Source organism: Ovis aries, chromosome 4, assembly GCF_016772045.2.
Source record: "Ovis aries strain OAR_USU_Benz2616 breed Rambouillet chromosome 4, ARS-UI_Ramb_v3.0, whole genome shotgun sequence".
In the NCBI taxonomy this organism is placed as follows: domain Eukaryota; kingdom Metazoa; phylum Chordata; class Mammalia; order Artiodactyla; family Bovidae; genus Ovis; species Ovis aries.
Window position 1 is genome coordinate 116,246,242 of NC_056057.1, and position 20,009 is coordinate 116,266,250.

Here is a 20,009-nt window from a genome sequence, read left to right on the forward strand (position 1 = left end):
CTGGTGTTGATTCTACCAATTTCACTTTTCCTCTCTGCAGTATGAAAAATTCCACTGAAAAGATCTGCTTTGTATATAAGTCGCTCGATAAAACAGTTCTCTCAAATAATACATTTAAGACAACTAAGAAGGTTCAAGCTGTTTACCTGTCTCAATTTCTCTGTATCAGCCTGGGACATGTTGACAGTGCTCTGCGTGTCGGTGACCCCTGAGGTGGGTACGGGTCCAGGAAGCTGGGAGACACTGGAGAACTGCTGGCCTTGCGGAGTCATGGGCGTGTTGGAAGGTGCCCCAAAGCTCCCCTCAGACCCAGGCCGTGGCTGATCAGCAACATCATGGGCAACCTGACTTGTTCCAAAAGCGTCAGGCTGCGGTCTCGGAGTCATGGGAGGCTGATCGTAGGGGTCACGGGGAGCAGATGGGGAAACGCGGCTAAAAGCGTCTGAAAGACCAGGACCAGGCGGCCTGGGAGTCTGGGAACAAGCATCAGGCGGCCTCACCAGAGGGCCAGGTAAGGCTGCTCCTCGATTATGTGCTTGCAGGAAAGGATCCTGGTTTGGCATGAGGGCCGGTCTTGTCGAGGACCTAGAAAAACCCTCTGAAATCCTTGGCCGTGGTGCTGCTGGTGTTTGCGAGTAAGGAACAGACATTCCAGGTCTTGGGGTTCCAGGAGGATGAGCATATGGGTCAGGATGCCTCTGACTGGCTGCAGATGTAGCAAACAAGTCTGCTTGTGCAGATGGCCGTGGGGTGGGCGGCTGCTGACTATATGGATCCATCGTGGTGGGCCGGGGAGTTCCAGGAGGTTGAGAATAGGGGTCTGGGTTGGAGCGAGACGTTCCTGGGGGCTGGGAATAGGAATCTACAACAGGTCGTGGAGTTCCTGGAGGCTGGGAATAGGGGTCCTGAGATGTTGGCCTTGATATGGGTCCAGGCTGGGAAAAAGCCCTCGAGGGATGGGAGAAAGATTCATTCATTGCCGGATGTGGGGTGAGGGGAGGCTGGCTATAGGGATCACTGGACTGGTTATGAGAAAAGCTGTCTACAGGTCGTGGTGTCAACGTGGGCCTTTCATAAGGGTCGATGGACAATCGCCTTGGTGCCTGGGACACTGGACCGTAAGGATCCTGGGAGGGAGGAGGGGGCTGCATCGGAGCTTTAAAAGGGCCGGGACCACCGTCGAGAGGAGCAGGTGTCAACAAGGGTCGAGCATATGGGTCAGGGATCCGCTGTCTCTGAAATGCATCTGCCCGAGGAGATGGTTTGGGGAAGTGGTCACTGGTGCCAGGGGCGAGAGGGCCTTGTGAGGTCTGGTCAGAAAGGGCAGGAGACCGGGGCAGGCCGAGGGGCTTGGGAAATGGCTCTGTCAGCACAGGCCGAGGGGTGTCTGGAGGCTTTGCGTAGGGGTCACTCCCGGCGGCGCACACCTCTCGGACTGGCGATGGCCGATTGGCTGCAGCCTCACCCATCTGAGGCAGCCTGGAGGCCGACGGCAGCGGCCCACAGCTCTCTGCCAGCGCGGCATTTCTTCTGGGAAAGCTGTGGCCCCCGGGAGGCGGCCGTGGGGTACCCACCATTTTCGCGTAAGGGTCCATTGGAGACGGTGGTCGAGAGTTGGACGATCCAGGGGCAAACACCTGTGGGGATGGGGGCTGAGAAGGCTGAGCCTGAGACAGACTCTCCTGCAGGGACAGGCGCGAGGGCGCAGGGGGAGGCGGGGGAGCTTGCGGCTTCACAAACACATCATCTGAGGGGGCGGGGGCAGGGGTGCTGGGCAGCGGCTTTGGAAACAGGTCCTTGTGGAATGACTGGGCAGGAGACAGACTTCCACTGCCGGCCTGCGGGGTCAGGGGGCTCTGGATCCCACTACTGGGCGTGTCTGAGCCGGACTGGCCCATCGCAGGCTGAGAGCCGAGCTGCTGCTGCTGCTGCTGCTGCTGCTGCTGCTGCTGCTGCTGCTGCTCGCTCTTCACCTGCTCCAGCTTCTGCGTGGCTTCGATCTTAGCCTGCTGCTTGCTTTTCTGACGCATTTGCTGTTTAAACACGAAAACAAGCCTATGTTTAAGGAAGAATATAGTCCCCCGTGGGGTGAGGTGGGGGCAACAGAAAATGTGTCTGTTGTCATCAGTTTCCAGATTGCTCCCGTATTAAATTATAAATTCCTAAAGAGGGGAGACAGTTATTCACCAGAGCATACCTAATGTCCACAGAAGTATATTGTTTATAATATTTACTATAACTTCCCAAAGTCAACAGAAATGCATTTTATTGAAAAAAGGAAAGCCTATTTTTAATCAGATTTTTATATTCTAGAAAGAACTGTATTTAAAATGATGACATAAATAGCTCTTTTCTCAAACACCAAAAAAACCAACTTAAAAAGTCAATTCTTAAAAATAAATCCAAAACACACACACCTGTCTGAACTTCCATTCCTGTTCATGTTCGGATTCTCTTTGCTTTAGTGGATCTTTAAAAAGATCTGAATCGATGCGAGAGCAGGGATCGATGCTGTCTTGCTGTTGCTGCCTTTTCATGGAATCATTTGACATCTGTACTTTATTAATGCGTAAAGCAGCTCTGTTATCTCTGGCTTTTTGCTTTGAAAAAAGGAGAAGAAGATTATCTCCCAGTATATGTTAAAATTAGAAAAAATATGACAAACTTTATCATACCAAAGCAAGAAAATGTCAGGTTAAATAGTTGAAATATTATCCTTGAGAACTTACAGCCTCTTACATGAAAAGATCAGACGCTACCCCAACTCCCCCATCTTATAAGGCATGTTCCCACTGAAGACTTTTTTCCATCTCTCTATTTGAACAGGGTACAGAACCCAGGTGTAAATCTAACATTTTTCATTCCTAATTCTGGTAACAAACTCCTCAAAAATGAAAAGATTAATACCTCTCTAAATTTACAGAAAAGGAGAATACCAAATCAATTCTCCAAATCCAAAATCAGGAATTTGAAGCTTAACATTAAAAAATAAATAAAAAACCCACCATTGAGAAACATTAAAAATACCCTGCCATTACCTCTGCCAGTCAAGGGAAAACAAAACAAAGAATCATCAACACATCGCCCCAAAACAGCAATGGTTTGCTTTCTCCAAGCAGTCAGCATCACTAGGCAATACATAAGCTGAAGACCAGAGCACAAAGTAGCTGCGTGTTTTTCACAACAATAATGCAGATTTAATTGAAAATGAAAGCAAAGATAATTAACCATCTGAATGGTGAATCTTATAAAACACCCTAAAAATTCTAAAAGTTCTAAAATCTTTTAGAACTAACACCCCCAAAAGATGTCCTTTTCATTATAGGGGATTGGAATGGGAAAGTAGGAAGTCAAGAAACACCTGGAGTAACAGGCAACTTTGGCCTTGGAATATGGAATAGAGCAGGGCAAAGGCTAATAGAATTTTGCCAAGAGAATGCACTGGTCATAGGAAACACCCTCTTCCAACAACCCAAGAGAAGACTCTACACATGGACATCACCAGATGGTCAACACCGAAATCAGATTGATTATATTCTTTGTAGCCAAAGATGGAGAAGGTCTATACAGTCAGCAAAAACAAGACCAGGAGCTAACTATGGCTCAGATCATGAACTCCTTATTGCCAAATTCAGACTAAAATTGAAAAAAGTAGTGAAAACCACTAGGCCATTCCGGTATGACCTAAATCAAATCCCTTATGATTATACAGTGGAAGTGAGAAATAGATTTAAGGGCCCAGATCTGATAGATAGAGTGCCTGATGAACTATGGAATGAGGTTTGTGACATTGTACAGGAGACAGGGATCAAGACCATCCCCATGGAAAGAAATGCAAAAAAGCAAAATGGCTGTCTGGGGAGGCCTTACAAATAGCTGTGAAGAGAAGAGAAGCAAAAGCAAAGGAGAAAAGGAAAGATAAAGCATCTGAATGCAGAGTTCCAAAGAATAGCAAGAAGAGATAAGAACGCCTTCTTCAGCAATCAATGCAAAGAAATAGAGGAGAAGAACAGAAAGGGAAAGACTAGAGATCTCTTCAAAAAAATTAGAGATATCAAGGGAACATTTCATGCAAAGATGGGCTTGATAAAGGACAGAAATGGTATGGACCTAACAGAAGCAGAAGATATTAAGAAGAGGTGGCAAGAATACACAGAAGAACTGTACAAAAAAGATCTTCACGACCCAGATAATCACGATGGTGTGATCACTCACCTAGAGCCAGACATCCTGGAATGTGAAGTCAAGTGGGCCTTAGAAAGCATCACTACGAACAAAGCTAGTGGAGGGGATGGAATTCCAGTTGAGCTATTCCAAATCCTGAAAGATGATGCTGTGAAAGTGCTGCACTCAATATGCCAGCAAATTTGGAAAACTCAGCAGTGGCCATAGGACTGGAAAAGGTCAGTTTTCATTCCAATCCCAAAGAAAGGCAATGCCAAAGAATGCTCAAACTACCACACAGTTGCACTCATCTCACATGCTAGTAAAGTAATGCTCAAAATACTCCAAGCCAGGCTTCAGCAATACGTGAACCGTGAACTTCCAGCTGTTCAAGCTGGTTTTAGAAAAGGCAGAGGAACCAGAGATCAAATTGCCAACATCTGCTGGATCATAGAAAAAGCAAGAGAGTTCCAGAAAAACATCTATTTCTGCTTTATTGACTATGCCAAAGCCTTTGACTGTGTGGATCACTATAAACTGTGGAAAATTCTGAAAGAGATGGGAATACCAGACCACCTGACCTGCCTCTTGAGAAACCTGTATGCAGGTCAGGAAACAACAGTTAGAACTGGACATGGAACAACAGACTGGTTCCAAATAGGAAAAGGAGTACATCAAGGATGTAGATTGTCACTCTGCTTATTTAACTTCTATGCAGAGTACATCATGAGAAACGCTGGGCTGGAAGAAGCACAAGCTGGAATCAAGACTGCTGGGAGAAATATCAACAACCTCAGATATGCAGATAACACCACCCTTATGGCAGAAAGTGAAGAGGAACTAAGGAGCCTCTTGATGAAAGTGAAAGAGGAGAGTGAAGAAGTTGGCTTAAAGCTCAACATTCAGAACATTAAGATCATGGCATCTAATCCCATCACTTCATGGTAAATAGATGGGGAAAGAGTGGAAACAGCGGCAGACTTTATCTTTTTGGGCTCCAAAATCACTGCCGATGGTGACTGCAGCCATGAAATTAAAAGATGCATACTCCTTGGAAGAAAAGTTATGACCAACCTACACAGCATATTAAAAAGCAGAGACATTACTTTGCCAACATAGGTCTGTCTAGTCAAGGCTATGGTTTTTCCAGTGGTCATGTATGGATGTGAGAGTTGGACTGTGAAGAAGGTTGAGTGCCGAAGAATTGATGCTTTTGAACTGTGGTGTTGGAGAAGACTCTTGAGAGTCCCTTGGATTGCAGGAAGATCCAGCCAGTCCATTCTAAGAGAGATCAGCCCTGGGTGTTCTTTGGAAGGAATGATGCTAAAGCTGTAACTCCAGTACTTTGGCCACCTCATGCGAAGAGTTGACTCATTGGAAAAGACTCTGATGCTAGGAGGGATTGGGGGCAGGAGGAGAAGGGGACGACAGAGGATGAGATGGCTGGATAGCATCACCGACTCGATGGACGTGAGTCTGAGTGAACTCCGGGAGTTGGTGATGGACAGCGAGGCCTGGCGTGCTGCAATTCATGGGGTCGCAAAGAGTTGGACACGACTGAGCTGACCCGAACTGACTGAGTTAATTCCTGGCAAAGTCCATATTTCAAAAACTCCTTCAAAGTGTCCAGATATGTCTCTTTTAAGATACACAAAGATTCCCTACAAAACTTCATACAAAAAGGGCTTATTGTGGAAATAACTGAGGCACATTAATGCTGTTGCAAAATTTAGTACTTTTTTGAAGAGATAAAGCAATTTAAGTGAAATGAATTAACCGTGCTCTCAGAATAAGGGACTTCAAGCTTCAACATGCTGGTTCTGTTCACCAGCTTGTGAAAATGTCACCCTCTATTTTAAGACATCATGAGTGAGGAAATCACTATAAAACAAAGCTGGGTATTAGTTGTACAAGTATTCAACATAGGTTTTTTCTGCAATGGAAAATTTTTTTTATTAAACTAAGACAATGAGAGTAAGGTTCAGGTATTCTGTTTAAGGATGTAACACACAGCAGCTCTGTAAATACCACATATGGTGCTCTCTCCTGTGAACTTGCTTTTCTCCACAACTTGGCAATTTGCTTCACTCTAGTTGTCCAATCTGCAACGAAAGCACACAGTATACACACTTACACAGCCACAATAATGACGCGTCTTAATAAAACAGTTGGTAAACTGCTAATGATTACATCTGTCTTGTCCTTATTTTCTTAAGTGAATACTCCTGTATTTAGTTCTCTGTACACTATTGAGTTCCTGGTACACAACAGGGTAAACATATCTCTGAATGCAGTGCTACCTCACTAACAATCTCACCTGCAGAGCTGAAGTTTTTACATCAAAGTTCTAAGCAGCCAAGATAAAGTTAAGCCAGACATAATAAATTCCTTCAACTATGTAAGATGCTAACGGAACCAAAGCTAAAAGTTTTGGAAATCATCTATACATAAGACAAGTCTATCATGTTGACCAAAAGGAAGTAACCAGTATTAAAAATAAGCATCAGTATTTGCTTACACACTGACAGGAGAAAGCAGTGATTTCAGCCTGTGTCAGGACAGGTTGAAACCGAAACTGAAGTTTGGGTGCGATCAACAGTCAGCAACACATGTACAAACGGTCCTGTCCATATTTAGAAAGAGAGAGCTTCAACAAAGCCAGTGACAAAGGCAGTCAGCTGAGAGGCCAACAGGCGTAACATGATATTTCATGATTTCTAGAATCGCACAGTACATCTATTATAGAAAATTACTTTTCAAAAAGAAATCCTATAGCGTCAATCTAAGGACAATTTACAATTTTAAGTGACTTAACAGACCTTTCTAAGCAGGAAAAGGAAGTGTGATTAAAAAAAAATAACTTGAAAAACGTGTATACTGGTTTAACATTAAACCATTGATTTATCAGCATTAAACCACTGATTTCTATTGTTAGATAAGGTAGCATTTATTTCTATACATGATGAATAAAGTACTGCAAGGGCGTCCAAAGCAAAAAAGCACATAAAAGACAGGGATCATCCATAAGAAAATCCACTTCTAGGTACCCTTCTAGTAATTTAAAAGCACTGTTATGTTGACAGCTGGGAAACATTTCAAGACAGAGCTTAAATGTCCTTTTCAAATCCTGGTTTGTCTTGCAACATTAACTCAAGATAATAAATCAGCATTTGCTTACAAATATTCTGTCAGTGACATTTCGTTAATCCAAATGTTTCGTTCTCCAGTTAATAAGAATGTTCAAAAAAATGGTAACACTGCACCATCTGCTTTTTTCAAACAGGTTGGACAGTTGGGGAGAAGGGGAAATAATGAGTTAGTTTCCATGTGAGTAATACTTAGAACTGGGTCTAATTTAGCCTAACTTAATACTTCTGATTAGATAATAAGTTTCTAGTCTAGGAAATTTTCTTTTTTTAGAACTATGCGTGTAACACAATACTGACTTCCATGTATTTAAGAAGACTGCTAAGAGCTACAGTCATTTCATTAACTGAAATTAACTCTGAGGAAATAGAAGATGGGTACAGGGCTTAGGACGAAGAAAACGCAAAAGATGTCTCTAGGTGTCCAGGGCATCTCCACGTGGCACAGTCACGCTGGGTAAGAGCTGACGGCGATGCCGGGCCCTCTAGTGTAGGGAAGCAAAAGCCCAAGAGCCTGTCAGCACACGTGTGGGAAAGCCAGTCAAACGGAAAGCTGTGCCGTATCCATGGCTTACCCGGGAACTCTTCCTTCAGGTTGGGGAAATTGATATTCGTGTAGAGAACCGGAGCTACTGTCGCCATCTCACCCAGGGCCTCCTCCTTCTCCCACTTGAGAGTGCTCCTCTGGGCATTCGACATCGTGTCACTCTCTCCCTCCACAGTGGGGGCCGACGCCGCCCATGAGTTGGTAGGGTCACCAGCCAATGGATTAAATGCCGGATTTTTATCCCTGCCAAATGATAAAACAACTTTACTTCATAAACACAGAATAGCTTTCTAAGTACTATGTCAAGTACACTTTCATTAAACCCACAGCTACAATGTTTGATGGGTTTTAGCAAAGATCACCATGATTTTAAGACACTAACACTTGTCACAGCAAGTCAGACTGATAAACACCTATATAACAGAAATTATTTATGTTTCCATGTAAAGTCAAGGCTTTTAAATACCTGGTATCAGCATAGGGGGATTGCGCTACGGCAGAGAAAGTTCCCAGTCCACTTCCGGGAGGTAAAGCATTGTGTGGGAGGTGAGGACTGGGTCCAATGAGGCCGTTCATGAGTGGCATCCGTGAAAAGACATCTTCAAAGAAGAAAGCATATTATTCAAAACTAATTTAAAAGTAGCAGGAATATTTCTCAATAAAAATCTGTAATACTACTCAAAAGTAGAATTTCCTCCCAATATTATACTGTAAAATATTGCTTAAAGAGTGACTTTTGGGTATAAAATTTTGAAATATTTCTCTATAATTCTGTTTACTTCATCATGGTATGATGGGAGTAGCATGTGTTTTGGAGTCTGACGTCCTAGGCTTGAATCTTCATCCTGCTACTTGTGAGAAGCAGACTCAATCACTATTTCTATAAAATGAAGGTGTTCTGTGATATATGTAACTGGCATACTGTACGTGCAGTTTTCAGCACAGTGCCTGCTACGCAGTAAGTATCCAGCACACATGAGCTCTAAGAAAAAAATCAACCTCAAGAAATGACAGTTAGGTTTTATCAAATCCTCTTCTTCACTCAAAATTTATGAACAGATATTCCATATACAAATAAAAATCCCACCTATTATTCTTAAATTGGCACTTTTTCTCTAAAGTAGTTGGGAACAAGCAATATTGCACCTACCATGATAAATTAGATGATTACTGTTAAAAATATGTAATTTTTTTAAACCTAATTTTCACTACTTGGAGTTTCAGGCACCGAGTCCCTTTTAACTTGCATCCCATCACCTTCATATCTTCTTTCCTCAGAGACATACGGCAAACCATAGTAAGACCACCTTGTGTTTCCCCAAACTCTGCACACACACAGAACTCCAACCCTTACTGTGATTGTCTGTTTTCCTAAACTATTTGGTAGTAAGTCAACTGTCCTTAGCCAAGCAATTTTCCAGCCCCCCCAAAAAAAAGCACACACAAAAAAACACCTTTTTTGGGTGTATCTTCAAAAATCCCTTCCATAAACTTACAGTGGTAATCATTTCATGATATAAGGTAAACTGTTTGCTATATACTTGAAACTATAGACAGCTCTATGTCAATTATCTCTCAATAAAACTGGAAGAGGGGGAGAAAACGCCTCCAACTTAGAGACACACTTTCAAGTAATAAATACATGGCCTCTACTGATAACTGTAACACTCAGAACAGCACTGAAGATCCATACCTGTATCACCAGTGAGTTATGCAAACAAAAATCAGTCATGAGGTTAGCACAACGACAGGGCACTCCTAACCTGATCACTTGCCAAATGGTTAGAAAGAAGAATAACCACAAGTGCCCTGCCCACAACACACTCTGCACCACAGAATGTCCGGTCAGCTAAACCTGATCCTCCATTACAACTCTCAAGCTCCTGTCTGAGGACGCTGGGGCTGAATGTCCACAGATCTTCAGGGTCTGTCTCAGGGGCACTGGTCCTGGAAACACCCAACATCAGGTTAGGGCTCCTCCTGCAGAACGGCAGGGCGGCCCACTGGTTCGGGACTCCACAACAGCCAAGTGTCTGAGGACACTGAAATTCACTCCAAGCATTAGATTTAAGGAGCAAGATTTCTGCTTTCATTCCAAGTAGAATGCTACCTCTATTTTCATCTTAAGAGAAAAGGAGGTTCCACTAAGCAATTATTTCACTGAAAAATATCAAGTGTCTCGCATGTAATTAGGCTAAACCAGAGCTCCCTTTCTGGCCCTGAGAACAGACGCAGTCCAGTGGCACTCTACCAGCACTGACGACTGTGCCCGCAACACAATCGTACTGGAAGGTTATGTAACAACAACAGCTACTGCCCGTTAGCCTGGCCCTGTACTAAGGGCTTTACACGCATTAATTAACTCGCTGGTCCTCACACCAACTCCATGGAATGGGTTATTATGTGTAGTGACATTTATGCAAAAAAGAAAAAAGAAAGACCCAGAGAGATTAAACAGCCTGTTGTTGTTGTACACATAAATAAATGTAAAACATTTTTCCTTTATTATGATTTTAATTAGGAGGTGGTCTCCACCTGCTACCCCGTACCTCTCCAGTTTACCATTATCTGGTCATACTAGCATCTTTTTCAAAGCGTGGATAAGAACTGATTGAAAAGTTACTTCATGTAACCTCCATTTAAAGTGATTTCAAGTTACTCTCAGTCTTCCTGAAACTTCCCTTCTCCGCTTTCTGACCTGTGTAACTGCCAGCACACCGCGCTCTGCCCTCCTCTCCGCTCCTACCAGGCTGCTCCACTAAGGATCACGACAGCCTTGTCTGACCCAAGGGAACAACACACCACCTTTCTCTCTACTCGGCCTTACAGACTGTGTCACGAGCGTCGCCGCTAAGACCCTACCTCGCACTCAGGGTCTCCACCTCCGTTTTTCACTTTCATCCAGCCCTCAAAAGAGGGAAAGAAAAGGAGCATGCAATTGTATACGAATATGAACCAGCTGTGAAGCATATAGTTTATTACCTTCACTTAAAAAGAGTTCAAGATTCTACATTCTACTGAAGTATATTCTCTTAAGAAATCTTACCCTTCTGATCACTAAACAGACAAGTCCTAAGCTTTTATCTACAACTATGAACAAGCAAATGCCTGTAAGTCAGAACAATGTATATGCTCATTTCTAACAAAGTAAAAACGGCCTAAAACTAAGTTCATTACATCTCCACCTCTCTCCTCTACAACACACACACATTCTGTCTCTTTCTCCTTTGTTCCATGTTTCAAGTTTACAGCACGACTAATTATCTTCTAGGCCAGCCTGACATATATACAGTCCAGTTCAGTTTCTTTCCTTTCTCCTTACATCATATACCCAATTGGTAGCACAATCCTACTTATGATAACATTGCTGTCTATCAAATCCATCTCCTCTTTTCAGTTACTACTGCAGATATATTCACATGGAACCCAATTTTTCATTCAGTCTCAACTGAAATAAACTCATTAATATACAACTCTTCCCATCCCAAATCCACTTCCAATATTAACACCAGAGCTACTTTGCCAAAACATGTGACTCATCAGATCATTTCACTGGTGTGAGGTCTCCAAAGGATGGAGGAAAAAAGGCCAACTGCCAATGCCTAGCTGTCCAGAGAAAATCTAGCCCCAGCGTCGCACTTTCTAATCTGGCCTCCTTGAGCCGTCCCTTTTACCTCTCCTCCTTTGCTCTGGGACGGAGCAGAGCTGCCATTCCTAAATAGGCACATGCCTCCCTGCATGTGATCTGAAGATATCTTATCCTTAAGTTATTATTCTTTCAAACACAAATGCAGAAATCTCAGAGACTCTTACAGCTCTGCTTGAATTATGCTCACTATAATGGACATGAGTTTGAGCAAACTCTAGGAGATAGTGAAGGACAAGGAAGTCTGGCATGCTACAGTCCATGGGGTTGCACAGAGACACAACTGAGCGACTGAACCACGGCAACAATAACAGAAATGAGTCGTCTACCTGAAAGTCTACAATACTACAATTATAAACTCTGGTGGGTGGTCAGCCTTTGTCATCTCTGAGCTACACGTAAGCACCTAGCCAAAACCCACCTCCTCTCCAAGTAAACATCAACCTCCCTAATCCTCAGTATCTTATTAAACATGAGACTGCACACTGAAATGATTTAAACAATGGTCATAAAACCTTTTTATAAAGGAATACATTTTTAACTGATTTGATTTTTGAAATACTTCTAGTTTCAGAAAACTTGGATACAGTTGCTTTTATTTTTATATGCTACAAAGAGAAACACGGAAGAGTTCTTAATGATTAAGAAAGCGTATGGGAACAATTATGTCAAGAAGCGCTTATGAATCTGTTTCATCCAAATGTAAATCACATTTGGTCTAGCAAACATCATGGTAAATTGATGTTTAGCAGCTAAAACTGGTAGAAACTAAAACATTTCAATTATGTGCCTTATAGAAATGTTCATGTATACACAGAATTTGTGGCCAAGGAAACATTAGATTATCTGCGCTTTTCAGCACTTACACAAATAGAGTGTATGAAATGAAAGCGTCATCGTAAATCATTCAGTTCAGTATAGACTCACAAGGCAGTGACAACAGGGTAGAGAGAGGACCCAGCACTTAAATCATCAAGAATACAGTCTGAAGCAGTGTCTCCTTATCTATGCCCACAAAATTTTGATCCTAGCCTATCAGATTTCAGCTCTTCAAAAAGAGGGAGAAAGGAAAGCCTGAAATTTGTTCTGCAACTAGTTACAAATAGGTAGAAGAAAGTGTGTTAAACAAAATAGGCAAATTTCCTATTTGCCTATAGGAAGTAGGAATTTCAGTCGCCAGTGGTAGAAAGGGCACCGATTTACCCTCCAAGAATTTACTGAGGCCATGTTCTGTGGCAGGTATACAGCAAAGGCAGTGGTGACTCTAGCCTTCAAGGAGCTCACCATCGCAGGGAAACCTATAATGCCCCAAACGGGCGTTTATATTTGCACCACACGCTATGAATGGAAAGCCTGGTGGGGAGTGTGGGCGTGGAGACTTGCTGGCCACGGAGGGAGTGACTGAGACTCAGACCAGATGGATGAGTCCAAGGCAGCCAGCGAGGGCTGAGCAGTTCTCGGAACATTTCTGCAGGAACGACTGAGGAAAGGTGACACGGGACCAGGACAGAGACAGGGAAGGAGGCGGGCACTGTTAACAGGGGCACTGCCAGTGAAGTGGGCAAAAGAATTCTGACCATCGAGTGAGCCGCTGCGTTCCCGGGAAAGGCGGGGAGGCCGGGGTGTGACTGAGAGGAATTCAGAGGCTGGTCCTACCCCACCACTGCAAAAGAGGACCCTCTCTTGTCAAGTCTGCGTGCGTGGTGACCAAGAGGCACGTGAAGGCCGACGCGACGCGAGGGGGCACACGAGGCAGGGCCATACTTACGACACTTGTCTAGAGGCGACGTACCCTGGCTGTGCACGGGCAGCAGCTGGGGCGCAGGGGGCGGTGGTGGCTGCGGCACAGGGGGCGGCGGTGCAGCGGCAGGACTGAGCACCGCGGTAAACAAGTCCTCCACGTCCTTGCCCCCGAGCTCTAGGAGACAGGACGACAATGAGCACGGTTAAGAGACTACAAGAGCCAGAGCACAGGGAGTGTATTTCCATCAACAAAAGAATCAGAACACAAATACCTGGGATTTTATACAACTTGCTGAGAATTGCTCCTAGGATAAAATAAAGAGATGGAAATATTAACAACTACCATGTCGATATCCGGATGCAATATAGTATTTGTCACAGAACGATCAGAATAGGAGTTAACTGGCATGCAGACATCTTTGAAGATCCTATTACATTTCTGCGTGTCTTTAGAAAGCCCAGATGGAGGGCAAATGCTTTACCGTCTGTGACCATCTTGTCAAGTTCAGGGCTGAGGATGCCATCGAGCTGCTCTTCACTTAGAGGCCGTGAACTCTGACCCACACTTGGCTGAGGCAGAGACGAAGGGTCATCAGCGACCGGACCAACGTCTATTCCAGCTAGAGGAGCAAGGTATGTGTATCAGAAAGTGGATTCTGAACACTCACAGAAAATGCGTTACACTATTTACCTGCATTAACACACAACAACAGGATTAAAACAAAGCAATGGAAAGCCTGTAATTCTGAATTAATCTAGATTCTTAAACCAATCCAGGGAATCAATCAGTAAAAATTAGGCACAATATATTTGCAAACTTAGGCTCTGCTTAAAAAGTTATGGTTTAATCATGAGAAATACATTTCCTCAGAAACAAAAGAACACTTCTAGTTCTAAATTGCTAATTTCTACACATGAAAAAGCACCATATTATTAAGTTAGCGGTCTCTAAGAAGAATCAATATATAATGTTCAAGATACTTTTAACTCAAACTTAGGAACTTGTGGTTTCGAACACAACTGGGTCAACTATCATATGCAGGCTGTAAAACAGTCAAGTTTCACACTAACTAACGGAAAGCTCAAACACTCTCAATGCTTAGTAAAAATCATCCTCTGGTGAACAATTCCAACTACAGATCTTATTTCTGAAATATTCTGTAGTCAAAAACAAGATGCAGATTATGTTCATAACATGCTGTATCTTACATAAACTGGTTTTTAAGCAAGAGTGACATTTAAAAGTGGTTTATTGTCTATTTTATCACACTTCCTCAATATTACTATCAACAAGTGAAAATTCATCTCTTATTTGAGGTTATACTAGGAACTATCAATATAATGTTTGGGTAATAGTACAGATTACTTTCTAAAAAGAATAAAACCATTCATTAAAAAAAAGAAAAAGAAAGAACACTACAGAGAAAGTCACCCAAAGCACAGCACAGGTGTACCATGCTTTAGCTGCACACACAGAAACAGAGCTGGATTAGTGACACAGGAGCACTGTAACAAGAACGCATGCAGCTACAGGCTGTTCCAGCTGAAATCGCTACTGAAAACAGAACAGACTACTGCTAGTCAGCCACCATCCACTGCTGTTTCTTACCAAATGCACAAGGTGAGCTCTCAACCTGGAAAGTGCATAAATCAAGACCTACAAGACCCAAACCAAATAAAATGGATGATTACCACAGGCGCGGGAAGTGGGGGACGGCTCAAACAAAAGGAGAAACGAGGTACATAAGGCAAAAAGTCTTAGCTCTGATGCAATTAAACAGACAACAGAAATTACTAATGTGTTATTTCCCCTCTTAAAGCAGGAAAGTCAAGGCAGATCAAATAAAATGATGAGTTTGACGATGTCAGAGAAAAAAATTTTTTCTATTTCAATGCCTACGCTTGTTTCACACACACACACACACACACACACACACACACACACACACACACACACACCTCTCACTCACATCATAAAATAGACACTGGGCAAATGTACCTGAATGATCAACTGATTTTGCAAGGTCATCTGAAATTATTCCAAGAATGTCATCATCTGTGTTTAAGACTTCAGAAATATCAGCTAAGGGGTCATCAGCAGCACCTAAGTATAGTAAGTATATTTTCAAAGTGTCACCATTTTCCTAGACATTAAATTCTAAAACTCATTCATTCAACCATTTACCAAATATTGAGAATATAGTAGATACTGAGGTAAGTGCCTAGAATCATAAAAAGATTATTACTTCTAAAGTAAGGAATTTTTCATAGAAAAGGCACTCCAACATTTGAATAACAAAACATTAAAAATTAAGACTTTTGTTTTTGTGACTACTGTATATTAACAATGAAATAAATGTTTAAATAAAAACCCATAGGCAGTAAAAATGAAATAGAATGCTGTAACAAAGCAAAAAAAAATTAGAAAAAGCACCTCTAAAAATGACGTCTAGAAAACACAATAGAAGATAAATATTAAAGACAAACCTACTGCTTAAGGTGCCTTGTAAAGTATAAAGCAGATACCATCGAGTAAAATGCCTACTTCCAGCTTTACTCTTAACACTCATTTTCACTCATTTACTCAAGAAGGTATTTGAGCAGCCACAGAATTATGTCTATGGAGGAAGCTAATAGGCACTGGTCCAGCCACTGGAATAGAAAAGGGACTAACACACAGTGCAGATGCTCCAGAGCTTCCTCTTTCAGAGGAGTAAATAAACACCACCAGTATAAGTGCTATAAAAATAAACAATAAGGGAAAAAAGGATTAAGAACAACATGGAGGGGACCGCCAATCCTCCACGTACTCAAATACCCAAATCTGACCCACACTCGCCCTCTCTAGCCTCATTTCCACATCCGCAGATTCAGCCCACCAGAGATCCTAGGACTGCTGTACGTATGAGAAAAAACTCCGCATCTAAGTGGACCCTCGCAGTTCAAACCCCTGTTGTTCCAGGGGCATCTGTAAAACGGGAAACTGCTGGGAGGTTGCTAGAGGAAGGTGTGACTGATGTCTTAAAGGGAACACACTGGCTGCCAGGTGCAGAATGGACCAAGGTGGAGGAGGGCAAGGCGTGCTGGGAGACTGAAGCTGGGTGGGGGAGCAGGAGTGGCTGTGGTCCCGGTGAGAGGCAGTGCCCGCCTGCACACAGCGGATGGAGGCTTAGGTAGGCAGCCGCTGGTGTGGGATGGCATCTGAAGGCAGAGACAAACTTGCGGGTGTGTGAGATGCGGAACGTGAGACAATCAGGAGCCAGGGAGAGCGACAAGGGTTTCTAGCCTAATCAAGTAGGAGAATATTTAGGTTACCTTTAGCGACTTTATTAGTCATGTAAGGAATATCAGAATTTTTTAATCCATTTTTGACTGTTTTTACTTAAGAAAAAAAAGAGAAGACGACGTAAAATACTCCAGACTCTACACCAAGTATTTCTATAAAACACAGTCTTGTCCCTTTAAACATATCAGACAGAATTCACACGTACATAAAAACACAATTTTTCAAACTGAAATCCAAAGTAAATTTTGTATGCCCAAATATTTCTAAAGTTTTTAAAAAATAAAATTATTTCAATAATATATTCTCTGGACATCAGTATCCTTGAAACAAAAAACAACAACAACAACAACAACAAAAAAAACGGGGTAACTGTTTCGGGGTAAGGTTTTTTTGATTTTGAATCAGTGGAGGGTTTCCCTTGCTGTCCAGCAGTTGAGACCCCACACTCCCACTGCAGGAGGTGTGGGGTCAATCCCTAGTCAGGGAACTAAGATCCCACAAGCCACAAAGCATCAACAAAACACAAGTGAGTAAAGAGACTTAAGCCAATGGACTTCTATTAAACAAATAACAGTGGTTTTTAAAAGACTGTGTTTTAAAAATTCTCCTCTACCTGATGACATTTTATATCTTTTTAACAAATTATTAAAACTGACATAATGGAAAATATTGAATAACTTTTTTTAAAAAAGGAAGCTATTGTTTTTCAATTCCCCATCATAAAGCAAAAGAGTGGTTCAACTGTACAGAACATGACATTCAACCAGATTTTGACATGTGTGTTATTCTAGTCCTCTGTATTTTGGCTTTATCACTAAACCATTCTCTCTTCACCAATTTTTTGGGGAAAATGACTTCGAATGAAGGAAACAGGAATGAAGAATGGTATATATCAACGTCTTTCCTGTCACAGTATCTCCTGCCCAACCCCAGTTCTCTTTCTTATAAAAACTCAAGGGCAATTTACTTCTATGGAAGCCTTTAAATGGCTAGGCAAGGTTTTTACAAGGCATCCTTCAAATAGTAAGACATCCTTTGAAGTACTTGCAAATCTTTCACTACACATTATTTTAACAACATACTGACATGGATGAGAGCAGGAAAATACTCAAAACAATTGAACTAAAAAGTAAAATGATCTGTTAGCATTAAACAAAGAGTATGGCCTTTAGTCTCATGCTAAATGTGTGCTTTCGAATAACAGGGGGCAAGATTGCTTCTAATTATTTCAAGAAGTTAAAAAAATACTAGTAGCCTGTATTTCAATCCAGGATAATGCCAAGTTAATGAAAAGCAACTCAACATTATCAAAAGTCATCTTTCAGTGGATACTGCTTTAAGATTATTTTCAAAATTGGGTTTATAAAATTAAATGAGTGATAACTGCAATTCAACGACAAAAAGGAAGCCTGTCAGAAGAATATTTAATTTGTTGTTCACTGTTTAGTCACTGAATCGTGTCTGACTCTTTGTGACCCCATGGACTGCACAACTGAAAGTAAAACAAAAATACAGAAGTGGAAGAAAACCTTTGGGATACCAAGCTAGCTAAATTCTAGACAGCCTTGCTGATGTTAATATTACTTTATACACATTAAGTTCTTGTATCTTTCTCTGATTCTGAGTAGTCCCTGTATCCCCAATGTCTAGAGTCTCAACAGAAGACAGGTTTGCAGGGACATTTGGCAATATCTGGAGACATTTTTCCTATCACAACATCGTGAGGCTAGAGATGCTACTGAATATCCCACAATGCTCCAGATGGCCTCCCTCCATCAACAAAGGTAGATGGCCTAAACTGTCAACAGTGAGAAACCGACCTAAGGCAATATGCTGCTGCTGCTGCTGCTGCGTCGCTTCAGTCGAGTCCGACTCTGCGCGACCCCACAGATGGCAGCCCACCAGGCTCCCCCATCCCTGGGATTCTCCAGGCAAGAATACTGGAGTGGGTTGCCATTTCCTTCTCCCAAGGCAATATATTCCACAGTATATTAACACAATGGGTCAGACGGCTTCCAACTACAATATTCTTTCTTCTTTGGAATTTCTTGGGGCTGTATAATTAATTTTGAAAAACATCTTAAGTTGAAGATTATTGTAACTCACCAATCATGGCCTCATTATACTCCCATATGTCGCCTTCAGTCAACTATAAACCAAGTGTTTTCCTTTACAACTTGCAAGAGTTGATTTCATGGTAGTAACAAAGATGAATTTATTTGCTAAATCATACAGACCTGGTCCACTTAAAAAATAGTTGCATTTACTGAATGCAAGTTCTATTTCAATAAAGGTAAGTTTTATAAGCATTTCAAAGCTCTAAAAGGAAGATGAATGTAATGTGATAAAAAAAAAAAATTGTCATTTACTCTACATACCGTGAGCTCCAGGTTTTGCTGGCGCCGAGGATGAACTAAGCAGCGGGTCTACGGAAGGATCCAAGAAAGTGGTACTGGTGTTGGTTTTATAAGAAAGCTGGGCTGTGTCTTCTGACAGATTATCCAAACTTAGTTTGTTTTGTCTTGTTGTGTCTAGAAGATCTTTTCCAAAGAAAGCTTCCTAGACAAAGAGAAGCACACATGGAAACGACTGACTCAGTCATAACATTCTAAAATGAGAAGACAGGTAATTGTCGCTTTGATAAGAAGGCAGAAATAACAGAAAAGCTTAGTATTTAACAATATAAGAATTGAATGTAGAAATATGTAAGCAAGAGATATCCTGTCAATTGTTTTATGTAAATTCCCCTTTTTTAGAAATAAAGTTTCCTGTGTTTCTTTAAATAGAATCAAGTAAAATTAACCAAATAAAACTACCCAATTCTGTCAAATGTTTCTAGCAATCACAGTAATTTGGTAATCCCAGGTTAGACCACAGTGAAATTTAAAAATGGATAAATTCATAATATTATGGCATCTTAATTCATATTGTAAGAAAAAGTAAAACTTCATGAATATTACTAACATTTGTAGATGATCTGCAGGGGTTAACTCAAGGGTTTGATCTACAACTTTAATATCTGTATACTTCACAGATAGATTTGCAATCTCCCACTGATGCATATAACCAAATTAAAGACTTCACACACTATAAATCTGAAAGAGGGTTTTTACACTCATTTTAAACAAACTGTGTGTACAAAATTTACCACCAAAGCCTTGGCATTTTATTCAGTTACTCATGCTGACTTTTTTCCATTTATATCGTAGAGACCACTCTTTCAAGCCTGGCCTCCTTGCAACTCCAGGATCTCTCCCCAACTTATCCAGCATCAATAAGGAGAACAATAGGAAGCGCTGGGGACCCCCTTCACCTACTTCTATTCCAAAATTCTATTTTCTATAATGTGGTCTATCTGGAAAGGGGAGGGCAATTTTGCAGTAACTACCCACATTTAATACACTCTTGGCAAAGATACATAAATGAAAGAGGTTCGATGCATCATTTTTTAGTTATATACCCCTAAAATGAAAACAG

General features: G+C 41.8%; 1 protein-coding gene across 22 annotated transcripts in view; it reads right to left on the reverse strand.

Moving 5' to 3' along the window:
* Window positions 1–20,009, reverse strand: part of KMT2C (lysine methyltransferase 2C) — a 257,448-nt gene that overhangs the window by 41,549 nt on the left and 195,890 nt on the right. For 17 of the 22 annotated variants that reach the window (XR_003589232.3, XM_060415213.1, XM_027969041.2 and 14 more), the window contains 11 exons: window positions 18,911–19,091; window positions 15,246–15,350; window positions 14,856–14,903; window positions 13,729–13,866; window positions 13,519–13,551; window positions 13,272–13,421; window positions 8,324–8,456; window positions 7,886–8,100; window positions 6,193–6,266; window positions 2,418–2,600; window positions 147–2,033 (listed from right to left, as the gene is read on the reverse strand). Coding sequence is in view for 21 of the 22 variants with exons in the window: in XM_060415213.1 (XP_060271196.1) it covers window positions 147–2,033; window positions 2,418–2,600; window positions 6,193–6,266; window positions 7,886–8,100; window positions 8,324–8,456; window positions 13,272–13,421; window positions 13,519–13,551; window positions 13,729–13,866; window positions 14,856–14,903; window positions 15,246–15,350; window positions 18,911–19,091 (3,147 nt within the window). In the remaining variant the exon portion in view is untranslated. The remainder of the gene's footprint in view (window positions 1–146; window positions 2,034–2,417; window positions 2,601–6,192; window positions 6,267–7,885; window positions 8,101–8,323; window positions 8,457–13,271; window positions 13,422–13,518; window positions 13,552–13,728; window positions 13,867–14,855; window positions 14,904–15,245; window positions 15,351–18,910; window positions 19,092–20,009) is intronic. The other 5 variants (XM_042249047.1, XM_042249046.1, XM_027969043.2 and 2 more) reach the window with 3 other exon arrangements.